Source organism: Vanessa atalanta, chromosome 16 (assembly GCF_905147765.1).
Source record: "Vanessa atalanta chromosome 16, ilVanAtal1.2, whole genome shotgun sequence".
Classification (NCBI taxonomy): domain Eukaryota; kingdom Metazoa; phylum Arthropoda; class Insecta; order Lepidoptera; family Nymphalidae; genus Vanessa; species Vanessa atalanta.
In genome coordinates this window covers 6,845,292-6,870,947 of record NC_061886.1, presented here as the reverse complement: position 1 = coordinate 6,870,947, position 25,656 = coordinate 6,845,292, and the positions used below count along the sequence as shown (strand labels likewise).

General features: G+C 31.2%; 3 protein-coding genes across 3 annotated transcripts in view; all 3 read right to left on the bottom strand.

The window, feature by feature from the left end:
• The window catches only part of LOC125069753, a 33,770-nt gene extending 19,451 nt beyond the window's left edge, over positions 1 to 14,319 (bottom strand). Inside the window, exon 1 of the mRNA XM_047679320.1 lies at positions 14,167 to 14,319. Coding sequence (XP_047535276.1) covers positions 14,167 to 14,319 — 153 coding nt within the window. The remainder of the gene's footprint in view (positions 1 to 14,166) is intronic.
• Positions 14,320 to 19,340: 5,021 nt separating this feature from the next.
• On the bottom strand, positions 19,341 to 20,864 carry LOC125069884 (glutaredoxin-C4-like). Its single transcript, XM_047679486.1, has 3 exons — positions 20,674 to 20,864; positions 20,456 to 20,560; positions 19,341 to 19,682 (listed from the first exon to the last, which is right to left on the bottom strand). The coding sequence occupies exons 1-3, from the start codon at positions 20,818 to 20,820 to the stop codon at positions 19,584 to 19,586; spliced, it is 351 nt and encodes a 116-aa protein (XP_047535442.1). The 5' UTR covers positions 20,821 to 20,864; the 3' UTR covers positions 19,341 to 19,583.
• Positions 20,865 to 22,518: 1,654 nt separating this feature from the next.
• LOC125070119 lies at positions 22,519 to 25,164 on the bottom strand. The gene has a single exon (XM_047679820.1). It carries the CDS (start codon positions 25,162 to 25,164, stop codon positions 22,519 to 22,521), a length of 2,646 nt encoding a protein of 881 aa, XP_047535776.1.
• Positions 25,165 to 25,656: the final 492 nt, after the last annotated feature.

The following is a 25,656-nucleotide window of genomic DNA, read 5'->3' as shown; positions in this document are numbered from 1 at the left end:
GGTGATCTTCGTTTTTTTTTAATTTAATTCAAGCGAAGCAAGCTTAAGTATTAAGTTCTTATGAAATTTTAAGATATTAAATTAATAATTATTCTGTTATATATTGAGTTTTTATTAAACCCGTTTCGTAGTTTTATTTTATATTATATTTTATAATCGTTTTCCTTAACATTTGAAACATAAAATAGTAATATATTTAACTACAGCTCATAAGCCTAAGGGTTGCACAAATATGTCATCCAACTCCCATTTCAACATATATAATGGTAGGATAATATAATGTATATGTTAGTGTAGTAACTGTTGAATACGTATGTTTGCTTAAAGACATAAAGTAATGCCGCCTCACAGCCAACACACAGAGCACTGTGACATGATGAGATACTACGACACTGAAACATTTAACTTCAAATAAAATTACACACATTACAATTTTGTCTTTTTAATTTAGCTGAATAATTTAAACGTGCCCGTTGGAGCTCTAACAATATAAAGAAATTATTATAGGTTTCAAAGGAAATTATAAAAACATACAATTTATAAACAATCATAAACTAGTAGTGATAAATATTGACCTTGCTTTGCTTGATATATGTGTGAATATATGATTTATCCAATTCATTATATCGGTACAAGACATAAAAACTACATAATGTAATATAAGTTCACAGAGGCTTATTTTTTTATTTCTAATCCGAGTATTTATTTCTAGTCTTAGTGATTAAACCAAGTTGAAGAAAGGGTAAACTTAATCCACATTTTTACAAAATTTAATTTATATTTCATTCGCAGAGAACAATGTTTCTATTAGTAATATAGCAGGGGCCAAGTAATAGGGTTCTTTGTCGTGGAATTAGTAATCAGCCGTCGGCGACCGCGAGTCACTGAAAAAAACTGCCTCCGAGGTTTTTTCTTAATTGCCTCGCAGATAAGCCTCACAGCAGCCCTTGCCGCACAAATTACTTAATGTTATTTGTTTAACGACTCGTGGAAATGAAAATGTATAATATTCTACCTCATGCGAGCCTTGGTTAGGTTTCCGACTTTTAAAAACTCTGCGAGCTCTTCGAACTTGTAGCTCTATAGCAAAAAATTACCGTAACGTAGCCATTTGAGGAGAGGTATGTCTTTAAAAGGGCGCAAAACTTTACATCGTTTCCTTTAAAAAAAAAAGATTGTCGAAGTTTTCCCACTTTACCGACGTCAAAATGAACTTCGTTTAAGGACTGAATTGTATTTCGAAGTTGTTAATTCTCTTCGCCAGCGCAGTTACTTAAGTGAGTCTTTCATTAGCGGTCGTCACGTGGGCTGAATTGTAAGTCCTTGAGTTTTATAGGCTGGAGAAAAATTCGAAGACAATGCATTCAGCGCTTGCCGTCTCGATTGAGCAACCTCTTGTCGATGAAGTACTGCTAAAATATACTTTAAGGCTATATTTACAGAGAACAAAGCGACCTGTAATTCTATGCAAAAGTTGCTTATAGAATTCAATTCCCTTTTCTATTGTCTAAAGTTGCATCGTATTTGCGGTAAAATTTTAAAATATGTAGTCATTATTCATAAGTATCGATCATGGATGCAAGTGGGGGCGTACAAGTTTTTAGTAAGATAGGTGCAGACATAAATCTAAAACTCCGGCATCCCAATACAAATACAAGTCATGTTTTATTTTATAGAGGATTTAACTGTTAACTAAATCACATTAAAAATATTACAGAATAATTGTTAATATTTTTATATATCTAGCAATACTTGCGTCACTCACGAAATCTCAAGGATATAATTAACATAATAGAAGTCCAATTTTTACAAATCCCCACGTGAGGTTAAATTATATTGTGTTCTAAGACTATACACTATATCTTGATATAGATATCTGATATAGACTATATCTTGTGTGTATATTGTATATATTTATTAATCATATTTATTTGGTAAGGTTTTATCAAACTTGTCTGGTATATTTATCCAATAACTCTACTACCAAAAAACAAGGTCGTTGTAAAATATTGTATTGGCTTTAAACTCAATAAGTGGGCTAACTCCTGAGATAAGTGCGTTTAAACAAACAAGCGAACACATTCTTCAGCTTTATATGTAAAAGTTTATGAGACCGTTCCTGATTATAATCAAAGCAAATTAATAACAAATTGTTTAATCGAACTATTTACCTGAATAACAAATAACCGAGTGTTCTAAGTATACCAGTATACTTAACCAATATACATAAAACCTATACCAGATAATTCAGGGCGTGTCGGAGAGGTTATAATAGAGTGTATAATATAAGAAACTGCGCTTCGCAATTTCACACGCTTTTAATCACCGTTCTTGTACTAAACAAAGAATTGGTTACATGTGTAGTTAGTTTTGGCGTATCAACTGTAAAGATCATGTCATTTCGTTAGAGTACTCGCTATACGCTAAGTATAAATCAAAAAAAATAATCCCCCAAAGTTCACAAAGCTCAGCGAACAAAGCCACAAGCACAGTTCGTCGAAAAATATACAACTTTTTTGCGAATAAGTCCATACGACATACAACGATGAAATTTATGGGTTTTTATTCAATTTGTGCAAAAATACTTTGATGACTTCCAAGTTAGCTAACAATAACAGTTTTTTAGAAGTTGTCCGTCAACTTACAACATTTGCGGGATCACAATGGGTATGCAAAAAAGAGAAACCAAAAAGAATCGCAAGGCTCAGTGAACGAGTGAACCATGGAGGCCGCGGTTACAAAAAGCACCCTACGTCTATCAAGCGGCGGGAAGCGGCAGGGACAATGAAAAACACTTTCCCTGTACTACGCCTGAATGCAAAATAAGGAAACAGTAAGCATGTTCACACTACGCGAAGTAACGCGAGAAAATTATTTCAACATTCCGTTTGTTGAATAACTTTCAAACTTTTCCAACCGGACTTGACGTTCAAAAGCCGCGTGAAAGTACGATTTTTAATCTTTTTAGAAGCTTAGAAGTTCCTCTACTGATGAGAAAAAGTACTCTCGGAATGGATTATAACTTTTTATAGTACTATTGACGTTTTCAATTTTGCAGACAGAGTTTACGATTATTAATATGAAACATTAGTAACAATTTTCCTTTGTCCTATTCATGCCTGTTTTAACTGACCTTCCCTTACCAAACCTAAGGACAATTCTATACATATACAAATTTTATTCGAATCGATTAATAAAAATGTTTTCATAGTTAAGCCGTAATCAACTAGTAGTCAATTTTCCACATGGAAAAGAAACAATAAATTGAATATATATACATAAGATGTCCAACTTTATCAATACGAATAACTCCTACATTATATAAATATAAAGGAGAGTCATGTCGTATTGTTAGAAATCGTGTAGACAAAATCTATAGCGATCGGTAGTAATAAAGAGTAGAATGCAAGTCCCAGCCATTATTCCGATTGATCCGCAGCTTTCCGTTGAATTAATTAATGCTTTGTCAAGTCTTCTCTATTTCAGTTGCGGTAGAAATTAATGAACTTGGGAGAAAGAGCACAATCACTCGACTACTCGTTTCGATTTCTCTTTACTGAAACGGGTATTGCACTGTATATATTATTTTATTAGAACGTTCTGTATCAAAGCTATACACAGCACATTCTATGTAAATTATTCACAAATAAATTCAATGTGAATAAATCTAACTCAAATTAATTTTATTTAAAAAGGCTACTCAAAGCGCTTTTGAATTACAGGACTAATAAAAAGTAAAGTTATTATCGGTTCGTAATGTAGATTTTTATGTGGCGCAGGATTGCATGAAAAATAACAGATACTAATCAAACATAAATATGCATTGAGTTATATTGCAAGGATTTATTGACTAAGCAGATTAGTCAACCGGTTGACTTAGTTATAAATTCAATTGTAATTATATAAATTAATTATACCGAGGATATTTCTCTATAAAGCCGATTCCAATGGAAGAAGTCAAATAATTTAATTAACATATTGTTCAAGCTTCGAGAAAAAAGTGACATTTTGAATGTTGGCGAAGTTTTTAACAGAAGTCTGGATGTTCAATTAAAGTGGATATCGTTTATGTTGCATAATTATTAAAGATGATAAATCACGAACTATTTGTAGTGTTTAGCGTGCTATATCGTAGCACTGCTATTAACAAGTTGCATGGAATATGGAAATCAAAGGTTTGCGTTCCTTTACTACACCAGCCATTGGAATATTTTTTTATATACATTTACTTTTTCGCAAGTATTGCGTACCTGGATAAATAAGATTTTATTGTATAGTACTTTAGATAAAAAATACAAAAACCATTGCACCTTTTCTTGAAAATATAAATTACTCTAGAGTAATCTATCAATAGTGTTTTTCATCACAACAGCACTGTATACGATAGTATAAATAGATTTACCGGTTTCTGATGAAAATACTAAAAGCATTATACCGTTACTGCTTCTAACTATATAATAAAATTGTAAATAGGGTGTAATATTACAATATTTCGTTAATATTAAAAATATTTTTTTATATTAACGAATAATGTATATTCAATACTTGTAGTTAATCTGTCTCGAATTAGCTCGTAAAATAATTATAATACGTAATATAATTATTATATATATTTATAGGCATGTATTGCTATGTATATATTTTTTTTTAAATTATTCTTTAACTTCTGTGCACACCCTACTGACTACTCTCCTACACTATTCTGGGTTGGCTGGCAGAAAATGCTGTTATAGCGTTAAGTCCGCCCTCTGTACATGTTTTATTTGTACAATAAAGAATAATAAAAAAAAAAAAAACGCATATTAATAATATACAATTATTATAAACGAAAAGTTTCTTCATAACGAAACGAAGATGTCTTCTTATTTAATTTTCTCAGCCTCTGATGAATAATTGAAGCTGTATATACAATATGTATACAATAAATCATCAATAATATATACTGTTAAATTAGCACATATGACACAAGCTTTAAGCGACATTTGCAGAATCAAAAATTCTGTAACAAAAAAAACTGAATATAAGTAAATATATTTTTAATAACATAACAGTCTAATTACGAACCTCTAGTAGAGTTATTTCAGTATACCTACACACATTTTGTTCTATTTCGAAACAAACGCTTAATCTATTATAATGAATTATGATCCCATCAACAGACAAAACGCGTACGTTTTTTTATATTGTACATTGGCATGGGCATGTGGAACACTAATTTGAAAAATACTCGCCAGAAATTTGTTGAGAAAATATCCAACTATCCATTTAGTAAGTTTCTCTTTAATGGTTGGCTTAAACCGGATAAAAGTAAAGCAATATTAATTTCACTTCACCTAGGGAATATAGAGCGGCAGTCTCATGTGCTATAATGAGTTATAAAAGATAATGAGGTTCATTTTTAACATTAATTTACAAATTTTCCTACGTCACGTTGAAACTTGTAAGCATTATAAAGTTTTAGATATTAAACTAAGAGAACTTCCACGCTTACATAGAATAGTTTTTATTATTATGTTATTGCAGAAACATAACGAAATACATGCTTAAATAAATATCAATCGATGGTGTAATTTTGATTAGGAGTATGATAATGTATGTGGTAATATATATAAGTATCTATATGTTAACACTTCAGAGGAGTGTCATCGACGTGTTTACTCGGCACCTACTGATGTTCGATGGGATAATGGCGGCACTCGATGTGACATTGAGCTTGGGCGAAATTCGTAAAGCACGTTTTAGTAAAATTATCATCGATATGCGGTAGTTTGTACAATGTTATTAGTTTGATGATAATTTAAGGGAAATTTCCAATCTAAACCCATTCCAAACTCTGGGGAAATTAAAAAGTTATTCTATAACCTAAACTATACGTTTATTATAACAATTCTATATAGAACATTTATTTGTGTATATAAATAGTTATTCCATAATTGAAATGGTTCTAATAAAAAAAAATGTTTTATTACTTTACTAATTATTATTTATTATCAACAGATTCATTAGTGATTTGAACAAAACAAAGAAGTATGCAAACTGTAGTTCTTTATACAGTAGAAACGTCTCTACTGAGTAAACATTAGGGGACAATACGAACGTAAGGGCCCAAGAGGCTTATTGTTTAAATGCATGTTGCATTACAAACTCGTGCAGTGCCCAAGCGTTATTATTGTACTAGAAGTTACAGAAGAAAATGGAAACATCATATTAATACCACATAGAAAAAATATATAAAACATAAATGCTCTTAAGTTAGTAAATTATATAAAGATGTTCGAAAAATTTAAAAGTTAATATCAGATACGTTTTGTTTTATAATATAATTTAAATTATAGCGGCGTTTTATATCGAGACACTCACTATTGCTCAATTTCGAATACAAAAGGAAATCTAAGGAGAAATCAACCAAGAGGTAAGCCGAGGTAAATATTATTTTGAGCTTTGCTTGTACGCCGATCGGTTTTAGAGTCACGTAGCCGCCAGTGATTTCAATTTCGGGAAAGAGTCTTGCCACCCGTGTCTGGGACGTCCCCAAGTGGGTGTGGAGGTGAAATCTTCAAAGCGTTATAAATAAATAAATCACTTTTATTAGTTTATTAACATGCTTTTATATTATTAATAAGAACTGTGTTATATGATATTTGTAAGAAATCTATTTTATTATGATTTAAAATAATTACGCTTTATTTTGTATAAAAAGAGTATATAATTATGACATATAATAGTATATAATATATATATATTAAGTATTTAGGCAAAAACAAAACAAATTTTAAACATATTTTCCAGAGGTTTATAACAGATAGGATAAAGTCTACACGAATCTCATATATTAATTTCAGATTTGAAATTATAATTTTTAATCAATTAAATATATTGGATCGTGTAGCCATATCCATTAAAAAACAAAATAGATGTAGGTAGTTTACGCTATCGGATCTCCAGTATTCTTGTATGTCACATGAGAATGCTTATTGGAACAAACGTACTGGCTTCGATATTGCACTTCTTACTTCGCGTTTCCCTTTATAAGAATTTATTACATTCTTCATGTCTAAGAAATGCAAGGATTAAAAAGGTTGAACTATTATTAATTTATTTGAACAATGTATTTGGCTATAACAATAAAAATTACATGAATACTCATTGTCTAACAAATGAGTATGTGTAATGATTTGTCTTAGTTAGTGTGACAATTATAAATCACTAAGTTTTTATTTTAACTCTCATATGCAATATATAATAAAAAAATATATCTCGTAAGCTAGTAGAACTAAATAATTCAATTTTTGATACTGATTTTCTATTCTTTTTTAAAAACAGACACGACATTGCAACTGATGCGTTCGGAAAGTTCATAAGAAAGAAGTTAGAGGATAAGTTTCATGTGAGAACTTGCACCACGAACCAATCGATGCATTTAAAGACGTCCACGAAACGCTGAAACTTCGCACATAGCAAAATTTCCGAACAGAAGAATCGTAAAATTGTTCACTGGTTTGAATAGAAATATCCACTTTAGCATTACTGTTCAGTTCCAAAAAAAATTAACTATTATGTTTGTTCTTCAATAAGAAAACCTTTAAAAAAATTGATAAAGTGTGTTTCCAGTGGCACTGAAATAATCCAATTTAAAGACTTAATGTTAATAATTCTTATACGATATGTTACAGAAGAAAAAAAAACTGAATTAACCCAAGTCATAACTGAGCTAAGACAGAACTACACAAATTATTATTCCGCCTTCGTTCAGTATTTATCGCTTAAAATACCTGATCTTATTACAGAAAGTTTTCTCAAAACACAATCATTGCCAGTGGTCACAAAAGTGGACACTTTACTTTTAACATATATTTAAAAATATATATTTATTTTACAAATGTAATGTATTACTACTAAGTACGAGTAGATTTTTTATTTGTCAATTTAAACGATTATATTTTGAAAATAGATAAATCGTTTTAACTTCAAACTAAATTAAGTGGTTTTCCTTTACACTTAGCCCCAAAAGCTGTTTTATATCATTATGAAATATGAAAAGAAACATTTTTGAATTCAGACCTGGTAATAAATGAAATTTTAAAAATACATTTATCCTCGCTATAATTTCAGAGTAATAACGGATTGTTAATTTGCTGGCTGAAAATGAAAAGATGAAATGTTTCACATTAAAAAAATACGAGAATGTATCCAGCAAAATAATTGGGTAATGAGAAACAAAATTTACATATACTTATTTTATCATATAAGCTAGAGAATACCAGCATTGCAACCTCGTTTTGAAGTTTCATACATAGACTGCCTTAGCAATTTGGAATTTTAATTATAAAATATGTAGGAACGGGCAAATGGGCCACTTGGTGGTAAGTGGTCATCACTCAATGTCTAGTGGTGGCACTATAAGAATAACTTTGGAAACTAAAATGTTATGTCCCTTGTGTCTGTAGTTATACCGTCTCACTCAGCCTTCAAATCGGAACATAAAAATATTAAGTATTACTCTATCTACCTATGTTACAATATTATTAGTTGTATGTTATTAATATTATTATCATCCTAGTAGGAACTCTGTTTTACATTATTACTTATTAAATTATAAGAAAATGTTTTTTTATTTTTACTTTATTATAAACATCCACGGGCTCACAGTTGCCCGTGCCTTTTTTTACATTTTACATTTATAAATTTTGACGTTATTGTATATTTTTACTGAACATCAGCAGATCTTCGCTGGTTATATAAGATAATGTTTAAAAACCACGATAAATAAAGCAAATAATTTTATACAATAGATGATAAAAAGCGCCGAGCTGGTTTATTTTCATATAGAATAATTATATAATATTTATATATATAAATGTATGTGATTTCGATAAAAATAGTTTTTTTACGGCTTTTTTTAAAGTCTACATACAGTATTACGAATCGGTACCCAATGCGGCTTTATTTTTGTAACCGGTTATTAAATTATATTTTTATTCTGCTTTTGTATAAAAAGTTATCCTTTTATATTCGTTATTCGTATTCTATTCGTTTATGCTTTTGTATATAAGTTGTTATTACGAAGAGTAACATATATTTTAGTTTTATGTTTTATTTAAATACAAACAATAAAGCTATTAAATATTTTTTTAAGTACAGATGTGACAATAAGTAAGTAACTCTTTGACAATATAGAAATGTATTCGACGCTACCCCGTTCCGTGATAAAGACATGAATTTACCACCCATGGAAGGCTCTATCGCGATTGAACTTCTACCGCGTGAAATCTATATCGTACGGTTTCCATAAAGAACCAAACGAATTAACACCGTTCAGACTCCAGACGATGGATAAGCGAGCGGATCGTTCGAACACCACTCAGGAAAGTAAATTATTGCTCTCACCGCTCCTGTTTTCCTCGGAATTTACTGGCTGGCAAGAGAGGTAAGTACCGAGTTTGTATCTATGAGGTTACCTAATACTTTACAAACAAAGTATAGATATATGTTGGTACTTCATAATACAATATTATAAGTGATGTAACAGTGATGATTACTTTTTACATTGATTACTCGTGCCGCAACCATCGAACATAAAATAACATTGTTGTAATACTGTTAATTACCTCTTTTCAAACTATTTTTATTTATTTTGTGGTAGACATTAATGCGCTTCAACATTATCAGAAACAAATAAGTGTAAAAGAATATGTTACAAACACGTACATATCTATATTCATAAAAGTTTTAACATATATTATGTTCGAAATTGAAGCAAATTGGACAAAATAATATTTAAACGCGATAAAATGCCTTCTATAAAAACACATTTTAAATAATCTTGTTAATTTTATTAAATACACGTTCATGGTCACCCTTTTACACGAGCTTATCTTTTACCTTACAAGTCAAAATACACGTATTTCTACGTAAGGGTCTACTTTCTAAGGGTTCTCGCGAATATTTACATGAACTAAAAACTGGCGTCAAAAAGGTTCTCTATCTAATCTCACGATTATGTTAATGTTGTTACTTACACGAGATTTCTACTTTATTCCATCACTGAAATGTTATATGAAGGTTGAATTTAGTTCAAGTGAAAAGTATGCTAATAGTTTATATATGTGTATATAAGGCAATATAAGCTAGTAATCCTCGCTCACGGTTATTTTATGTGTATCAAAGTCCTCTGCGCGACTGCGATACTTCACTTTATATTATTTCAAATTTATTGTTTGTTTATTACTCAGTAAAATATTTTATATTATTTTATTTTATTTAATATTATTCATGATTCATAAATATCTCCACTCGTTAGTATAAAGAACGATCTAATGACATTTGTAAACAAGAATACTCTTGAACTCCAAGCTTGAAATTTAATTGAATATAAAGACTCCTTTCATTCGTAGTCTCGAAAAAGAAAATAAAAACATTTGAATAAAACGTGATCAATCAGCTATAATAAAGGATTTCAAATACTTTTAATTTAAAATTAGAAGTTCGGCACTTTTTGAGAAAGCTAATCAAATTCCTAGTATCCATTATTATGCAAAGCTTCATTAACAAACGGCGTATTCTGAATGCCTACTGAAATTATGTGATTTTATGGAGACGAATTTAAATTAAATGTATTGTGCTGCTTCAAAATTAGGGGAAAATTTAAAATAAAATCAAGAAAGATTCAAAGCTATTCGTATTTAGGAAACTATATGTAAGTATATTTTAAGAAATAAAGTATATTTCTATTTATTTCATTAATATAATTATCCTGGCTTGAAATCGATCAAAACAGCAAGTGGAATGTATAACTGTTTTCATCTAAGTAAACTTAAAAATCCCTCAAAGGTTAAGCCGACACTTGAAACGGAAAATTAGGGTGACGTTAATGGTAATATACTTTCCTCACAAGAGCATAATTGGGATAAATTAAGCCCTTTAAAAAGGCTAAAGTAAAGGTTAGCTTTAATAAAGAAAACAAGTCGTTTTTTATTTTAAAGTAGCTTAGTCTTTGAAATCGTATGGGGGAAGAACAAAAGGTAACTGAGTGCAGGGTTTTCCTTGCTTTTATTTCAATTAACCAAAATATAAATATACTTATAATTAAATAAATAGTTATGCAGTCACTATTTATTTAAATCTAATTAGATGTAATTATATAAAGTAAAGATGGAACTGTAAAATTATCAACTGTTTTGTCTCTATTTTTGTGATATTTGTAACAATATTGTTATAATTATAATGACTATTAATTTATTAAAAAATGTTACATAATAATTATTTAAAACATTTCACTTTAACTGTATATATATTTAAAAGTACAGAAATGTCCCGAATACTTCGTTAAAATAAACACAACACAAGATTCATTTTGAGAATGAGATTTTTGACAGCCTTCAGTACGATGTCTTATTTCTTACGATTCTTTTTCTTTTTCAGAAATGAAAAAAAGAAATGTTTTTTTGTTTTGGTTTTTACATTTACAAAAAATTACAATGCATTTAAATATTATATATTATACACTCAAATCCCTACTACAAAATTTCTACTAGGTGGTTACTATTATAGCTTCAAGGCAAATTCGAACCTCGATTATAATAACGTACGGACCCGTATATCGTTGGACCATTTTATTTTATTGTAATATATATAAAATTTTATGGGAGAAAAATATTAATACGTGACTCAGGAGCACGGTATCGACGATACTTGCGTACATGTAAAATATTTTTAATCAAGGGAAATTTAATAAATATACTATTTTATAAATATTTACTACATTAGTCCATTCTTCATAAGTTTCCTGTTACGATAAAGAAATAAAGGAAAATTGGAATTTTGGAAAATTGAAAAAATATATTTGAAAACCTAAAACGCGGCTGACTGACAGCTGACTTGTATGTCGTGACCAGAGAAAGGTCTCTCTCTCTTCTAGTATGTGAGTGGTGCTTATACCAATGCATAGTCGGAGTGCTCATATATTATTATATTCATCAGAAAATCTATTTATAATTTTATAATTGAAACACTTTGTTTTTTTTTTTTAAATTCCATTGACGTGTCCCTTAACTACGTGGTGAAAGTCACTAATGGAACATTGCAGATGAGTAAATCCGTGTCGTGTTGCAGCAACAGTCGCTCTTCAAAAACTAAGATAAGGTTTTGCGTTTCCTTTCTTTATAACGAAGTTACGAAGACAAGCATTACCCTAGTTTTGATACACTAGGTCGCCAAATGGTTTAAATTTATTTTATTAATATTCGTACTTTTAGCTTTTGTAAAAAGAACCACAGTAGAGATCATTATTTTATCGTTAGATAGTTTTATAAAACATTGTATTTTCAATCTTTTGTCTTGATTCCCCTGGCCTTTGTACCAGCTTAATCAATGTTTTCTTAATTCAACTTAAAAAGGAACAGATTGTTCTTAGAAAAGATTTTATATTTATTTAAAATGCATTAATTTATTAAAATTAAAATATTAATTTATTAAAATTAATAATTATTAAAATCGTTTGAATATATTATGTTCTTATATAGTGCTCATATATTACACTCCTGCATTGTCACAATCTACAACATCTCAGACTCTCGTCGTCAGTGTCAGATGATCTTTATCATGACCATCATATAAATAAAGGACTTCTGAAAAGGCTGAACGTCGTACTTTGGAAAGAATATAAAATGACCCAGACCTCTGGGCACCCTCAGGACTGAAGTTCCTTGTGTCCATTTTCATAGCTAATGTATGATTTATCAGACATCGAAATTTTTTAATTGAGATTATAATATTTTTATAACTTACTACGAATTATGCAGCTGCTTTGAAAGAAAGGATGTATGTTGTCGTTAGTGAAAATTGTTAAAATAAATTCTTTTTCCTCAATAGGAATTGAAATCTACTTTTAAATTTTGAAATCATACCAGAAGTAATAAAATCGATCATATTTGAAATACAAATCGACACGAAATCTAATGCATTTCGAATTCCACGGATAGATATAACCTAAGTGTAGGACCGACATATCTCAGACACATTAGGTAGATTGAAATCTCTTTGGTGAATTTAGAATTGCAAAACAGTGCAACCACTAGGAGATGCCGTTTGATTCAAAGAAAATATATTTTTTTTCGATCCGTCTTACTGAATTCAATTTATTCCAGACTTTCTAAATTGACATTCAGATACCAGATTCACATTTTTGCCGCCTTAAATTGAATTTATTTTTGTCAATTATTACTCTGCAGTTGAAGACTTTAATTTTAATTAGGTTTTCTTTTGTATGACACATACAAGTAATTTAATTTCAACTACCAATTTCTATGTATATATAATATATTTTTATATTTTAGCGAGCACCTCACTCAATTTTTGCACTTGAAGTTTTGCTTATACTTTGGTGCTGGTGACAAGACAGTTTGTAGGTATACTAAATATTGAATAAAAATGTATTTTATTGTAAGATTTTAGTATCGTTTTCAATGTTTTTATATTTATGACCCGATTGTTATTTTGAGACTAAATCGAAAAAAAAGAGAGAACTTTTGATTTGTTTACTTAGTTTCATATTTAAACCATTCAAATATATTTTTAAACAACACGACTCATTACTGGCGCTGTCGATGGCGCTCATTCATTTGTTTGCCTCAAGGCGGTTAATCAAACTTGAAAGCGCACGCGATGTCAGCGGAAACTAATTTGATGTAAAGTTAGCGATTTCGCTGAAACTTATTTGCCCTACTAGTTATGATATTTAACACAATGTACGTACCTAGATACACTCTATTATCTTTCGCAATTCAGATCACAACTTCTTAATAATGTTGGATATGTCTGCTTGGCCGAACACAAAACTTCAAACAATAATCTATACTTATACAGGTATTTATTTAATTTCTAAATACCTATGCCAAGTTTATAAGATAGCTAGACAGCGAAGTCAATTCCTTAAGTACGGTTAGTTAACCGCCGTGACCGAATTTCAGTTCGAAACTTTGATTATAAGACTTAGAAGCGCTCTACCTTGAAATATGGAGGATCTTAGGTTGAAAGGTGTATCTCAGACATATTTCAAGCTTGAATAAATTATCTCTCCACGTGCAACGTTTCTCTTAAAGTAACTTATTAAATTTAAATTAACCTTATATTTTTCGTCTGGTTTTGTCATAATAAAGAATAACTCACCTTTTTCGCCTTTCCATTTTTCCTAAGTAGTTTGGCGCAACAAAGCCCTCTAGTGTCCGGCAGGGGGGCAGGGGGTCGCTTCGGCCAACAAAGTCGTTTCGGAGTGACCGCCGCCGCCGCCTCGCTTCGAGCCTCTTCCTTATCTTCACACATTACCACTACCAACCCCCTACGCTACGCAACACTCACAACCGAGATATCGATGCTTTACGAGAACCTCTGGCATTGTTTTCTTCTATAAAACTAAGCGGCGATTACGCTATCTCACTCTTATTTATGATACCAAATAGCCTCTTTGCAAAAATCTCTTTCACTTGCGATCCCTACCTTTAGGAACTCCTATGGAGACATTTTCCGTCTAAACCTAACGTAGATAAGTTCGGTAAATTTGTACTATTCCTTGCTAAGTCTTAAATTGTGTGAGCTATCTTATGTTTAAAGTTTTGTCACGTCCGATTTAACATCTGAAACAAATACAAACATCAAGATTTTAACAATACTGCTAACATAAAAATATTCTTAATTAATATCATTTCTGAATGCTTAATTGAAGTAAATCAACATGACCAGTCTATTAATCTTTTTTTAATTTTGTTTATGGATATTGATGAGTGTCACTAAGCGAAGGAATTTTTTATTGCAGACTAATGAATATTTAATGAGTAATGGTTGTCAGCCACGAAGCTACTCAACATAATTATCACGCGCTTATTGAATAATTTCCGAAAATTCTTAACGCGTCAATTTTCTTTAGACGGTTGACAAACATAATTAGGATGAAGATAGAAAAAAATGTGACAACCAAAAATTTTAATAACATTTCAAAAGCTTATTCTTTTTTTATTATTGATGTATACAAAGTAAAATTATCACTCAAGATATTAAAAATAATTGTATTATAATGACTATCAGCGGCGGTAGAGCTTTGTTCAGGTCAGATATACCTGTACAATCTCAGGTATGGTATTCTATTCGCTTATTATTTTTTTCTACCATCAAACCTCATTTTTGTATTTCTGTTGTTTTTGTAATTTCAATCACAAGGTATTTGACATCTTAGGTTCCACTGTTTGCGGAGTATTTTGACCCTCGTGGAGGGGCAAATAGTTCATTATTTACTCATCATCTACATACGGGAAATTAAAAAAACGATATTGCTTCTTCTATCTTAAAAAAAGGAATCAAGTGTTATCCCATCACACACGTATATGGTAGCAGATATTATATACATGTTTTAGAAATTGTTATCACACCTTATCCAGCCAATAAGATCGAGAATTGAGAAATTAATTCTTAATACAAATATAGTACTTGAATAATCTTCTCACGCGGATTGAAACCGTTAAAACCGAATAATGACTATCAACTGAATTGTTAAGTATATCTAAAACAAGCAGAAACGGTCGGAGCGCGAGGCAGGTACTAGCCAGTTTCCATCACATCGTTGGATTCATTCCAGCTAATATCTCATTCTGTTTGTCTTTCGAGGCAATAAAATGACTTTTATGCAAATCATACGAATTCTATACATTTTTGATGAGCCTCTCTCAGACATATTCGCGGCGTTTAATTAATACATTTTTCCATCAAACTTTGTAATTCCAGAATACTTTGGATATCGCAAAGGCTTGTTGGAGTACTTGATTGACTAACTTTAAATTAACGGCGGATTACCATTTTATTTTCAACTTGTAATTTCGAACTTATTATAAAAATAACTTTTCAGGGATCAGTGTTTGAGCAGTTGAATATACTATACGGATACTATAATATTAATGTTTTCCAATATTTTTTGTTTGACCTCTCATAAATTCATAGCATTATGCGGTTCACTGGTTCGAGCCTCTTTTGTTTTGCGATATTCATACAATAAACCCGAAGTATCAGGTATGGTCAACAAAATACCTTTAAGGCATTTTATGCTATAAACCTGATTAAAAATATATTGTATATTCATTACAGACGGGTGAACAATAAGGGTACCAACTCTGATATAAAATGACTTTCATAATTCACCGTTACTAATGAACACAAATAGGCACTCGAGTACACGTCTACCGAGCCGAAGTTTGTTGACATGCGAGAGAATAAGTGAGGTTTTTTTTTCCTCTTTGCCAAGAGCCGCGTCTCGGCGTCAACAACGTATAAACCGCTTTATGTTATAAAAAATCAAGTATTTTTCAAACTAAAACGACATGCGAGCTTATACGATATGGAAATCCGAGGTTAGAAAGAAAAAATTAGCTTTCCGTTTATGTGTTAAACAATTTCAGAGAAAAGAAAGGCAAAATCTATGTTGTGACATTTGATTTCTTTTGAAGAAACACAAGTCGATTAAGGAGAAATTAATTTTGTCCTTTAAATAAATAAGGCCTAATTAAATGTAGTGTTAAAATCCTTTAGTAAGCTCTCAATATCATTGTATTTTTTTTCTAGTTTAACATTATAAGTTTCATCAGATGTATATATAATTTAGGTGATGATTGCTAAAGTAATCTCATCCATCCAATGGAGATATCCATTTATCCGAGATTCGATAAAACGCAATTTCATATGACTCGCGAAATGATGATCATGTCAAATTGATTAATCTTCTGATGGAAAAAAATATATCGTTCATAGAAGTATGTATTTATACCAATGTGGTGTGTAACGTAAAATAAACAAAGAAGGTTGATTAAAACCTGTGTATGTAAAGCGAAGCTGTAATATGTCCCATGACTATATAATATTGCATTAATATAATTCTGTTTCATTATAGCAAATGATTTTGTACCTATATTCTAAGTAAATTGCTAATTAAGGAAAGCGTGAACTGTGTTTCTTCAGAAGTGCGAATCTTATAATAAATAAAGTAAGTAAGAATGTATATATATATTTTTTTGTTTTTTGACATATTATCCGTTAAAACGTATAAAAACTAAAATAACAATATTATAATGTAAATAAAAACTATTTACCTACAAAGAACAATGATACATCATGCAAGAAGTCTACGTAAAATAAAAGTGACAAAACATTTATCTATCTTCTCTTACCGAAAGACAAAGCAAAGGAATCTATTCTCTTCCGCTATATTTAGTTGTTCACTATAAATATTAATCTACTACACTACGGCATCGAAACAAAAAGTTTCTCGTAGCACGATACGCGGTGCTATTTAAGCGCTACGTTGCCTTCACGGGAGCTGTAGGCGCTCTGACTGAAGTCTGGCTGGCGCCCGCCTTATATCGCCCGTAGCAACCCCTAACCTTACATTGCCTTTCCCGCCGAAACGCCCCCTGACTCTAGACTGAAGGAACCGATACACGAACTGCATAGTAATTTTTTCTTTTATAATACAAATAGAATGTATTGCTACGCTTTGTTGATGGAAAAAAGTTGCATGTCACAATGATTTTGTTTTTCGTGACAAGGGAACATTCCGTGTACAAATATGTTGTTCATGAATTGATGATACTATTCTCGATACAGTAAATTAATTTCTAGAAAGGCTCAAAAACCTTGTTATATAATCATTATTATCTCTTAATAATAACTAAGAGTAATAGTTATGTGCTACTATTTTTATACCGGAAAAATCAAGAGGAAGGAAGCTGTTGGTAGAAATTAGTTCAGTTATTAATAACATTTAAATTTTTTTTACCAATGTCCCTTAATGCTATCTAATTTTTTGACTTGTAATACTTTAAAAAAGAACTGTATTCATGAGTATATTAAGTACTGGGATAAGTTTTGTATGTATTTATGAGTTATATACGAAAAAACCCATTGGGCTACCTACTTGTTACACATATATTATTATATTTTAAATTATATATTTTGTGAAATATAAAAATTTAAATAAAAATCAATTAGTCATAAATAACCTTGAATTTGTTTTCCAGAAAAAAGTATTGTTCTTCTTTTTAAATTGTTTATTTTCTGTGAGCATGAAAATCAAAATTAACTTATCTTTAATATAGGTACTATATTTGTTAACACCTATGATACTATGTTGAAAGTTATCGAACGAGTGTTTATTTTCATGTTAAACGCAACTCTCGTTTAGAATTTACTTGTTAATTTAAATCGTCTGCTAAGAAGCTATATAATTTTTAATTTGATCTACTAAACGAATAGATACGTAGGGAATGATGAGTCCTGATTACCTATGTTAAATAAATACTATTTCTTATTTAGAATTAGGGTAGTGAGTAGATAGAACGATGTCTTAGATGTTGATATATGGTCTAATTATACTTTATTATCTAAAAAAGTTGTATAATAATCACAAATATGTATGATATTGTTATTTTATTGCGCTTATATGATTTGAGTCTTTTAGAATTATTTTGTAATTAATACATTTAGTTAAAGCAAAAGTCATACAATTAAAACTCAATGTTTGTTGTAAGAAAGCGGCGTTGTACTTACCTTAAGCTATTTCATTTCACTCGAATTTTCAACCATAATACATGTTGTTTCGGAATGGTTGTTAATGTTACAGACATTTCAAACACTGAACAAGTTATTGTGCACATTTATAAAAATGCTTTCATACACAAAACAGTTTGTTTACACAAGTCTGATACAAAATAAGATATTAAAGCATGTTGTGTTAGGGCGGGCTCACAAGCGCCGACTAGCGGCTGGCGCGCGTAGTCGCTAGGGCGGTTAGGGCTGGGGTCGAGGGTAACAACTGTAGCTATTTCTTTCTCATTCGCACGCATTACACCTCAATAAGTTCGATTCTCTATTGCGTTACGCGAAAAGGACGCTTTTATCAATGACATAGGAGATATAGCAGCTAGTGCGTACGGCGCGTATCTGCGGCCCCTCGGCAGTCGGCAGGCTGCGCGTAGTGGCCTTGAGTGAGCCTGATGTTTTCATCCCGTGTGCGTAATAAAGCGTTTAGGGAGGGGACAGGCGACTTCTTCTGAAGGATTTATGGAGAAATCTCCAGAATTAATTCGGGACGATTTTAACCCTCATGGCCGTCAAGGGGAGATGCTAGATGAGTTTGCATTATTTACATAATTGTTAAAGACACACAGCTTTGATTTAAATATTATTCTAAAATATAAATCGAATGCATTAATTTAAAGTTTCGTTTAATAATTACTGATTACCGATTTTGTATGAAATCACATAAAAACTAAATTACATAATAAAATAAAAAAAAAGAACTTTTAGATAATTTATTTAAAAATTGTAAAATAAAAATATAGAATAACAAGTGTGATATAAATCGTTTTTTCTTTATATTATTATTTATTAACAATGAATTTATGAATCATTTAAGCAAGCAATAACAAACATGTTTATGTTTGTTGTTACATAGAACAAATAAGTCTAAATAAATTAATTTGTTGAAGAAACAGCATGTATAATTTTCAATACAATTTTTATTGTCAATACTTTTCTTTTTTTTTTGTTTATCCAATAAGCATCGGCTCTAGCTTTCCTGATTCATACAGGCTTTTTACATCAGACCCTCCTCCAACACATGTGCCGTTAATAAAAACTTGTGGTACCTGAAATAAAAAATTATATTTATTTAATTATATAAGTAATAATGTTTGATTGTAGTTTAAAATAGATAATGACCCTATTCTTCAACCACAAGATTGATATTTTCCATGAATCATGATAAGAATTGCACAATGTTTATGAATATTGTATTTTATTATGTAAAACATGTAAAATATTTAAAACTCTATGTTTGTATAGATTTTGAGCAATTTATTTATTTAATTTCAGAAAAAAAAAGATTGTTCTTAAAAATTATGGTTAAAATAAAAAGCGAAAATCAATCAAGTTTTCGTATATAGCAAATACTTGTAATAATATTAATAAGAACAAGAATAGTAATTCATATAAAGATAAAAGAAAAAAAACACAAATAATGTCCAAAAGTATTTGTCTAATATTATGCTTTCGGTCATAAGTTTATTATTAAATATGTTCTATTTAAACATATATAAACTAAAGTGAATGGTTATGAAATTAAAAGTAACGACGACAATGGCATTATGACTCATTGATTTAAATAAATCTTAACTTAAAATAATATAAGACCCTTATCAAATAAGAAATGATTGTGAATTTATTATTTGGATATATTATAATACTTTGCTGTCTATAAAGCTAAATGTGATGTAATTAAATGCCTAAAATAAAATATTATTTACATGACAATGAACTTTCCAATATTATTTTACATTTGTTAGAATTGAGCATTGTTTAATATACTCAAAGATGTGTGTTATATACTAAGGCTTTAAGTAATGAATCAATAAGCACTTACAGTCCTAAAGCCAGTAATTTGTACAAGATTCTCTTGGATAGATGACCCATCATCTCTCTCATCGAGCTCATAAACCGTAATTGGTTGTTTCACCTTGCTGAAAACCTGGAATATGATAAAAAGAAATAGTTATATTAAGTTACAGGTGTATTTAAAATATTAAAATGTCTTAATGTTTCTATAAATTTATTAAACATAACCTAACCGTTAATACTTACATCCTTAGCTAGTTTACAGTATGGACAATATGATTTAGAAAAAACTACAACTTTTTCCTTTGATATTGCATCTTTAATAAATTGTTGAATCTCTGCTGAATTCGCCATTTTCGGTGATCGAATAACTTTGCTTGCTAATGATCCCATCAAATACTCAAAACCAAATGTTTGACAATTGCCATTTAAATTGTGCATGTAAGATGACATGACAGTTGATTTTTTGACACAGATAAGAAATGTTAATAAGCCAAAAACAAAGAAGAACTGAGCTGCCAACAGAGTAGCCGAAAATATATATTTTTTTCTTTCAAATTTATATAATAAATGTTATTGTATTGTATGATGGTTTTACGGATTTTTTTCTGAAATGTTATTCTAGACTGTAATCTACCTCTGAGCCCAAATTAATGTAAAATTGTTCAGTGGTCAAAATGTGAGATGTATTTATTATATAAATGTATTTATATATTTGATTCAAAGTTCTCTGAGTCAACATTTATAGTAAAATTACATTCTAAAACAAAAAATTTTAAATATTAGACTTCTATTTTTTTCACGGACCAACATGATTGTTTTGACCCAAACGTCATTGTTTATTTAATAAAAGGCTTTATTTAATTAACATACTACTGTATTCTTGGCTAATAATTGACAGAATACGATAAGTTACTTTCTTTTATAATCTACATATATCTGTCTGCCTAGCTTTAAATAACTTACCACATTACAACCTATAATCTATTCCAACGACACAGTAAATCATAATATGGATTCGATTGGAATAGGGTATAGTATCTAAGCAAGAATGAAGATAAACAAACCTTATTACCTACGTATTTCATGATATTTGCTAATAGTTCAGCTATAGCTGTAATATATAATGCACTACTACGAGTTTGTGTTCATATCTTTATTTATAATACAACACTTTTACACTTAACTAGTTATTACTTTAATTTTACTTTCAAAGTTCCGATAACATTTTCATCGATGTTCAAAACGTATGTTTTTGTCGAAAATCCATAATGAATATCATAGATTAATCAAACTTTCTACCAAGGATATCGCGTCAATTCGCTGTCAAATGTTATTTATTTGGCTTTTGTCCTCTTCTGGATGAAATAGACTATATATGGGAATATTTTACCTACAATATTAATTAAATTTGATAATTAATACTGAACAACTAGCTCAGTCGATCCTAAGGATGCTCCACAACACTAACGTTTTACTATTGAAACTATTAGGTGCCACTGGTAACCATGTTTATTCAAAGAATTTATAAATGCTATATGCAAACAATTAGCGAATCTTGCCATCGCGATTCAGAATTATCTACATTTTGACATAACGCCATCTAGTATTTACAAGATGAAATATGTACATTAATTACGTATACATACATCGCCCCCCAAGGGCAAAGTGCAACTTTGTCCTTTAACATAACATATATTAATAATAATATTTGATAATAAAACAAACAGAACTAATAAAAAATAATAATGTTAGAATTTTAGTTCTTTGTTACAGGCAAGAAACAACTTAGATATTGGTCTTTCTAATGTTCCATTTTTAGTTTTAAGACTAACTACTCTGACAATATTGTCTGCACCAGAATGAGTAGCTATGACTCTACCATAGAGCCAGCGACATGGAGGTAAATTATCCTCCTTTACTAAAAAGATGTTCCCGATATTAGTTTGAGGATTGTTATTAACAGCCCATTTATAGCGTTGTAAAAACCGATTAAAATACTCTTTTGTCCACTTTCGCCAAAAGGTGTGCAACATTATTTGAGTGTGTTGCCATTTACTCAGACTGCTTATAGATATTTCTAATCACACTTTACACTTTTACAGTTTCTAATTCAGTTTCTAAATCTTTTGGTTTATGATAAATAATGGGTTCACAAGAAATTAATTTCGGCCCACGAAACCATAACTCATTATTCACCAGATCAGGTGGTTTAATTCCTTGAGATGCATAATCAGCTGGATTTTCCTTCGAAGTCACATGACACCACGTCTGCGGATCTAAGCTACTTAATATTTCAGACACTCGATTTGCTACAAAAACATTCCATCTGCTTGGGTGACTATTTAGCCACGCAAGTACAATTGTGGAGTCGGTCCACGCATGAAGATTGTGTTTTTCAATTTTCATGACTCTTGCAACTTCGATTATCAACCTTGTAAGCAAAACAGCTCCACACAATTCTAAACGAGGTATTGAGACCTGCTTTACTGGTGCCACCTTTGTTTTAGCAGTAACCAAAGACGTGTTGACCTTTCCTTTAGAATCAATCACACGGACGTACACCGCTGCTGCATATGCTGTTTTGGATGCGTCGCAAAATCCGTGTAATTCAACTAGATTATCATTTGACTTTGTCCCAACCCACCTTGGTAAGCGAATATTACCTAATACAATCTGTTCTTCACGGTAAGTTAACCATTCTTGTAATAAATTTTCTGGAATTTCCTCATCCCAATCCAATCCTGCCAACCACAGCTTTTGTATCATTACCTTTGCTATGATAATGCTTGGCCCTACCCACCCAAGTGGATCGTAGAGTCGTGAAATATCAGATATAATTTTTCTTTTCGTTATAGGTTGCTGCAAATGAGGAAGGCTTACTGCATAGCGGAAGGTGTCATCACTGCGGTTCCAAGTAAGTCCCAAAATTTTTGTTATTTCATTTTCTTTTATTTTTATTTCTTCCTTTATATCATTTTCCCTATTTTCCTTTTGATTCATCTCCATTACTAGGCTATCATCATTGCTATTCCACTTTTGTAATGAAAACCCTGCTTTTCCCAATAGTTCGTTAATTTCCACAAATACTTGTTTACCTTCTTCGCAGGTTTGAACTCCCGTCATGAGATCATCTACATAAAAATCGTTGAACACTCTTTCGACTGCCAACGGATAATCAGTACTATGATCATGAGCAACTTGTTGAAGAGCCTTTACTGCTAGGTATGGAGCAGAAGATGTGTCAAAAGTAACTCGAGTATACCTATAATATTTTATAGGCTCGTTTTTATTATTTCTCCACAGTATTCTCTGACACTCTGCATCTTGCCTTTCCACTTTAACCTGCCGATACATCTTTACGATGTCAGCTGACATACAAATTGGTGAACACCTCCACTGCATGATTATATGCCGCAACTCTGGCTGCAAGGTAGGTCCAACCAACAACTGATCATTGAGTGATAGGTTGTTTTTGCCTTTACAGGATGCATCGTAAACAATTCTGACCTTCGTAGTTTCTTTATCATTTCTGATAACGGCGTGATGTGGTAAGTATATAGCCCTTGGATCATTTATATCTTCTGGTGGTACTTCTTCCATGTGATCCAGTTTAAGATATTCACTTATTACCTCCTGATATTTTGTTTTCAGTATCGGGTCTTTGCTGAACTTGACTTCTAAAGATTTAAGACGTTTTTCGGCTATGTCTCTAGATCCTGTGACTTCGGGATATCCATTTTTGAAAGGAAGCCGAACTATATACCGCCCATTGAAATCTCTTTTGGTGGTTTGAGTGAAAAGTTGTTCGCAAAGCCTTTCTTCCTCTGTAAACATGCTGGATTTTTGTTTCGGAACGTCTGATTCAAGTTCCCAAAATTTCTTCAATAAATCCTCACTTTCGCAGCAATGCATTACACTTATACGAGATGAGGGCTTGATGTTGCAGCTTACAGTACCGGACAGAATCCAGCCGAGACTGGTTGCTTGTGCTATCAGCGTTCCTTCAGGATTTTTCTTCATACCTTCCTGCAGAATTACTCCATATACGTCCGCACCCAAGAGAAGATCAATATGATTTGAATTGAAGTACTCCGGATCAGCTAGCATTAAGCCTTTAAGTTCCTGCCATTCTTTGGCTTCCACTCTTCTAGTTGGCAAGAGAGAGGTTATATTCTTTACCACGTGTGTGTTTATTAAAATTTTAAAATCTGGTTTGTACCGAGACTTTATTTCCATGGTGACCATAGTCTTAGAGACTATTACCTTATTTCCTCCCAGCCCTGCTATATGACTGGTGAAAACAGTTTTCTTTAAACCCAAATATTGTACCGTAGATTCGGTTACAAATGAAGCCTGCGACCCCTGGTCTAGGAGCGCCCGAATGCTGTACTCATTACCATTCCTACATATAGCCTTGACTAAAGCCGTGGCAAGTAGCACTTGTTGTTGTTTCTTAACGGCTGCAACACAAGACATCATAAAGGATGATGGAGAGGCATTCGAAGATGAGGTTGTGGCAACTTCTGAAGAATTAACAACACACTCAGTCTTGTTTTCCTCAGATGAATTAGCATCCTTAGGATGCAATAGCGAATGATGAGTCCGCTTGCAAATACTACACCTAACAGGTGTCCGACACTCCTTGGCAGAGTGATTGCTTCCTAAACAATTGAAGCAAACATTATTGTCATAAGCAAATTTACGTCGAGATTCAACAGTTTCTTTATGGAACATTTTACATTTACTTAATTTATGACCTTCCGAACATAACGGACATGTTACAGAACTTGCAACATGAAGTGTTTTTACTTTACAATTATTTTGAAATTTGTTTTCTGGTTTTGAAACCGGGCCCAAAAACTCGATAGCGCGAAATCTATTTGTTAAAAAATCTTTAAATTGGGTATAGGTGGGAAGTTCGTCTGACGAAATATTCGATGATACACTAAACTCCCACTGACGTCGAGACTCTGGATCCAGTTTCAAAGTAAGGATATGAATTATTAAAACATCCCAGTTATTTACATCTATACCTAGATTTTTGAGAGTAACTAAACAATCATTAGTGGTGTTAACTAGATCTTTTAATGCATTCGCCGACTCGAATGACATATTCTTTTGGCTAAAGAGTCGTTTTAAAACGTGGTGGCAGATGTATTTTTTATTGTTATACCTTTCCTCTAGTAACTGCCAGCACCTTTCAAAATTAGACTCTTGAATTGGCAT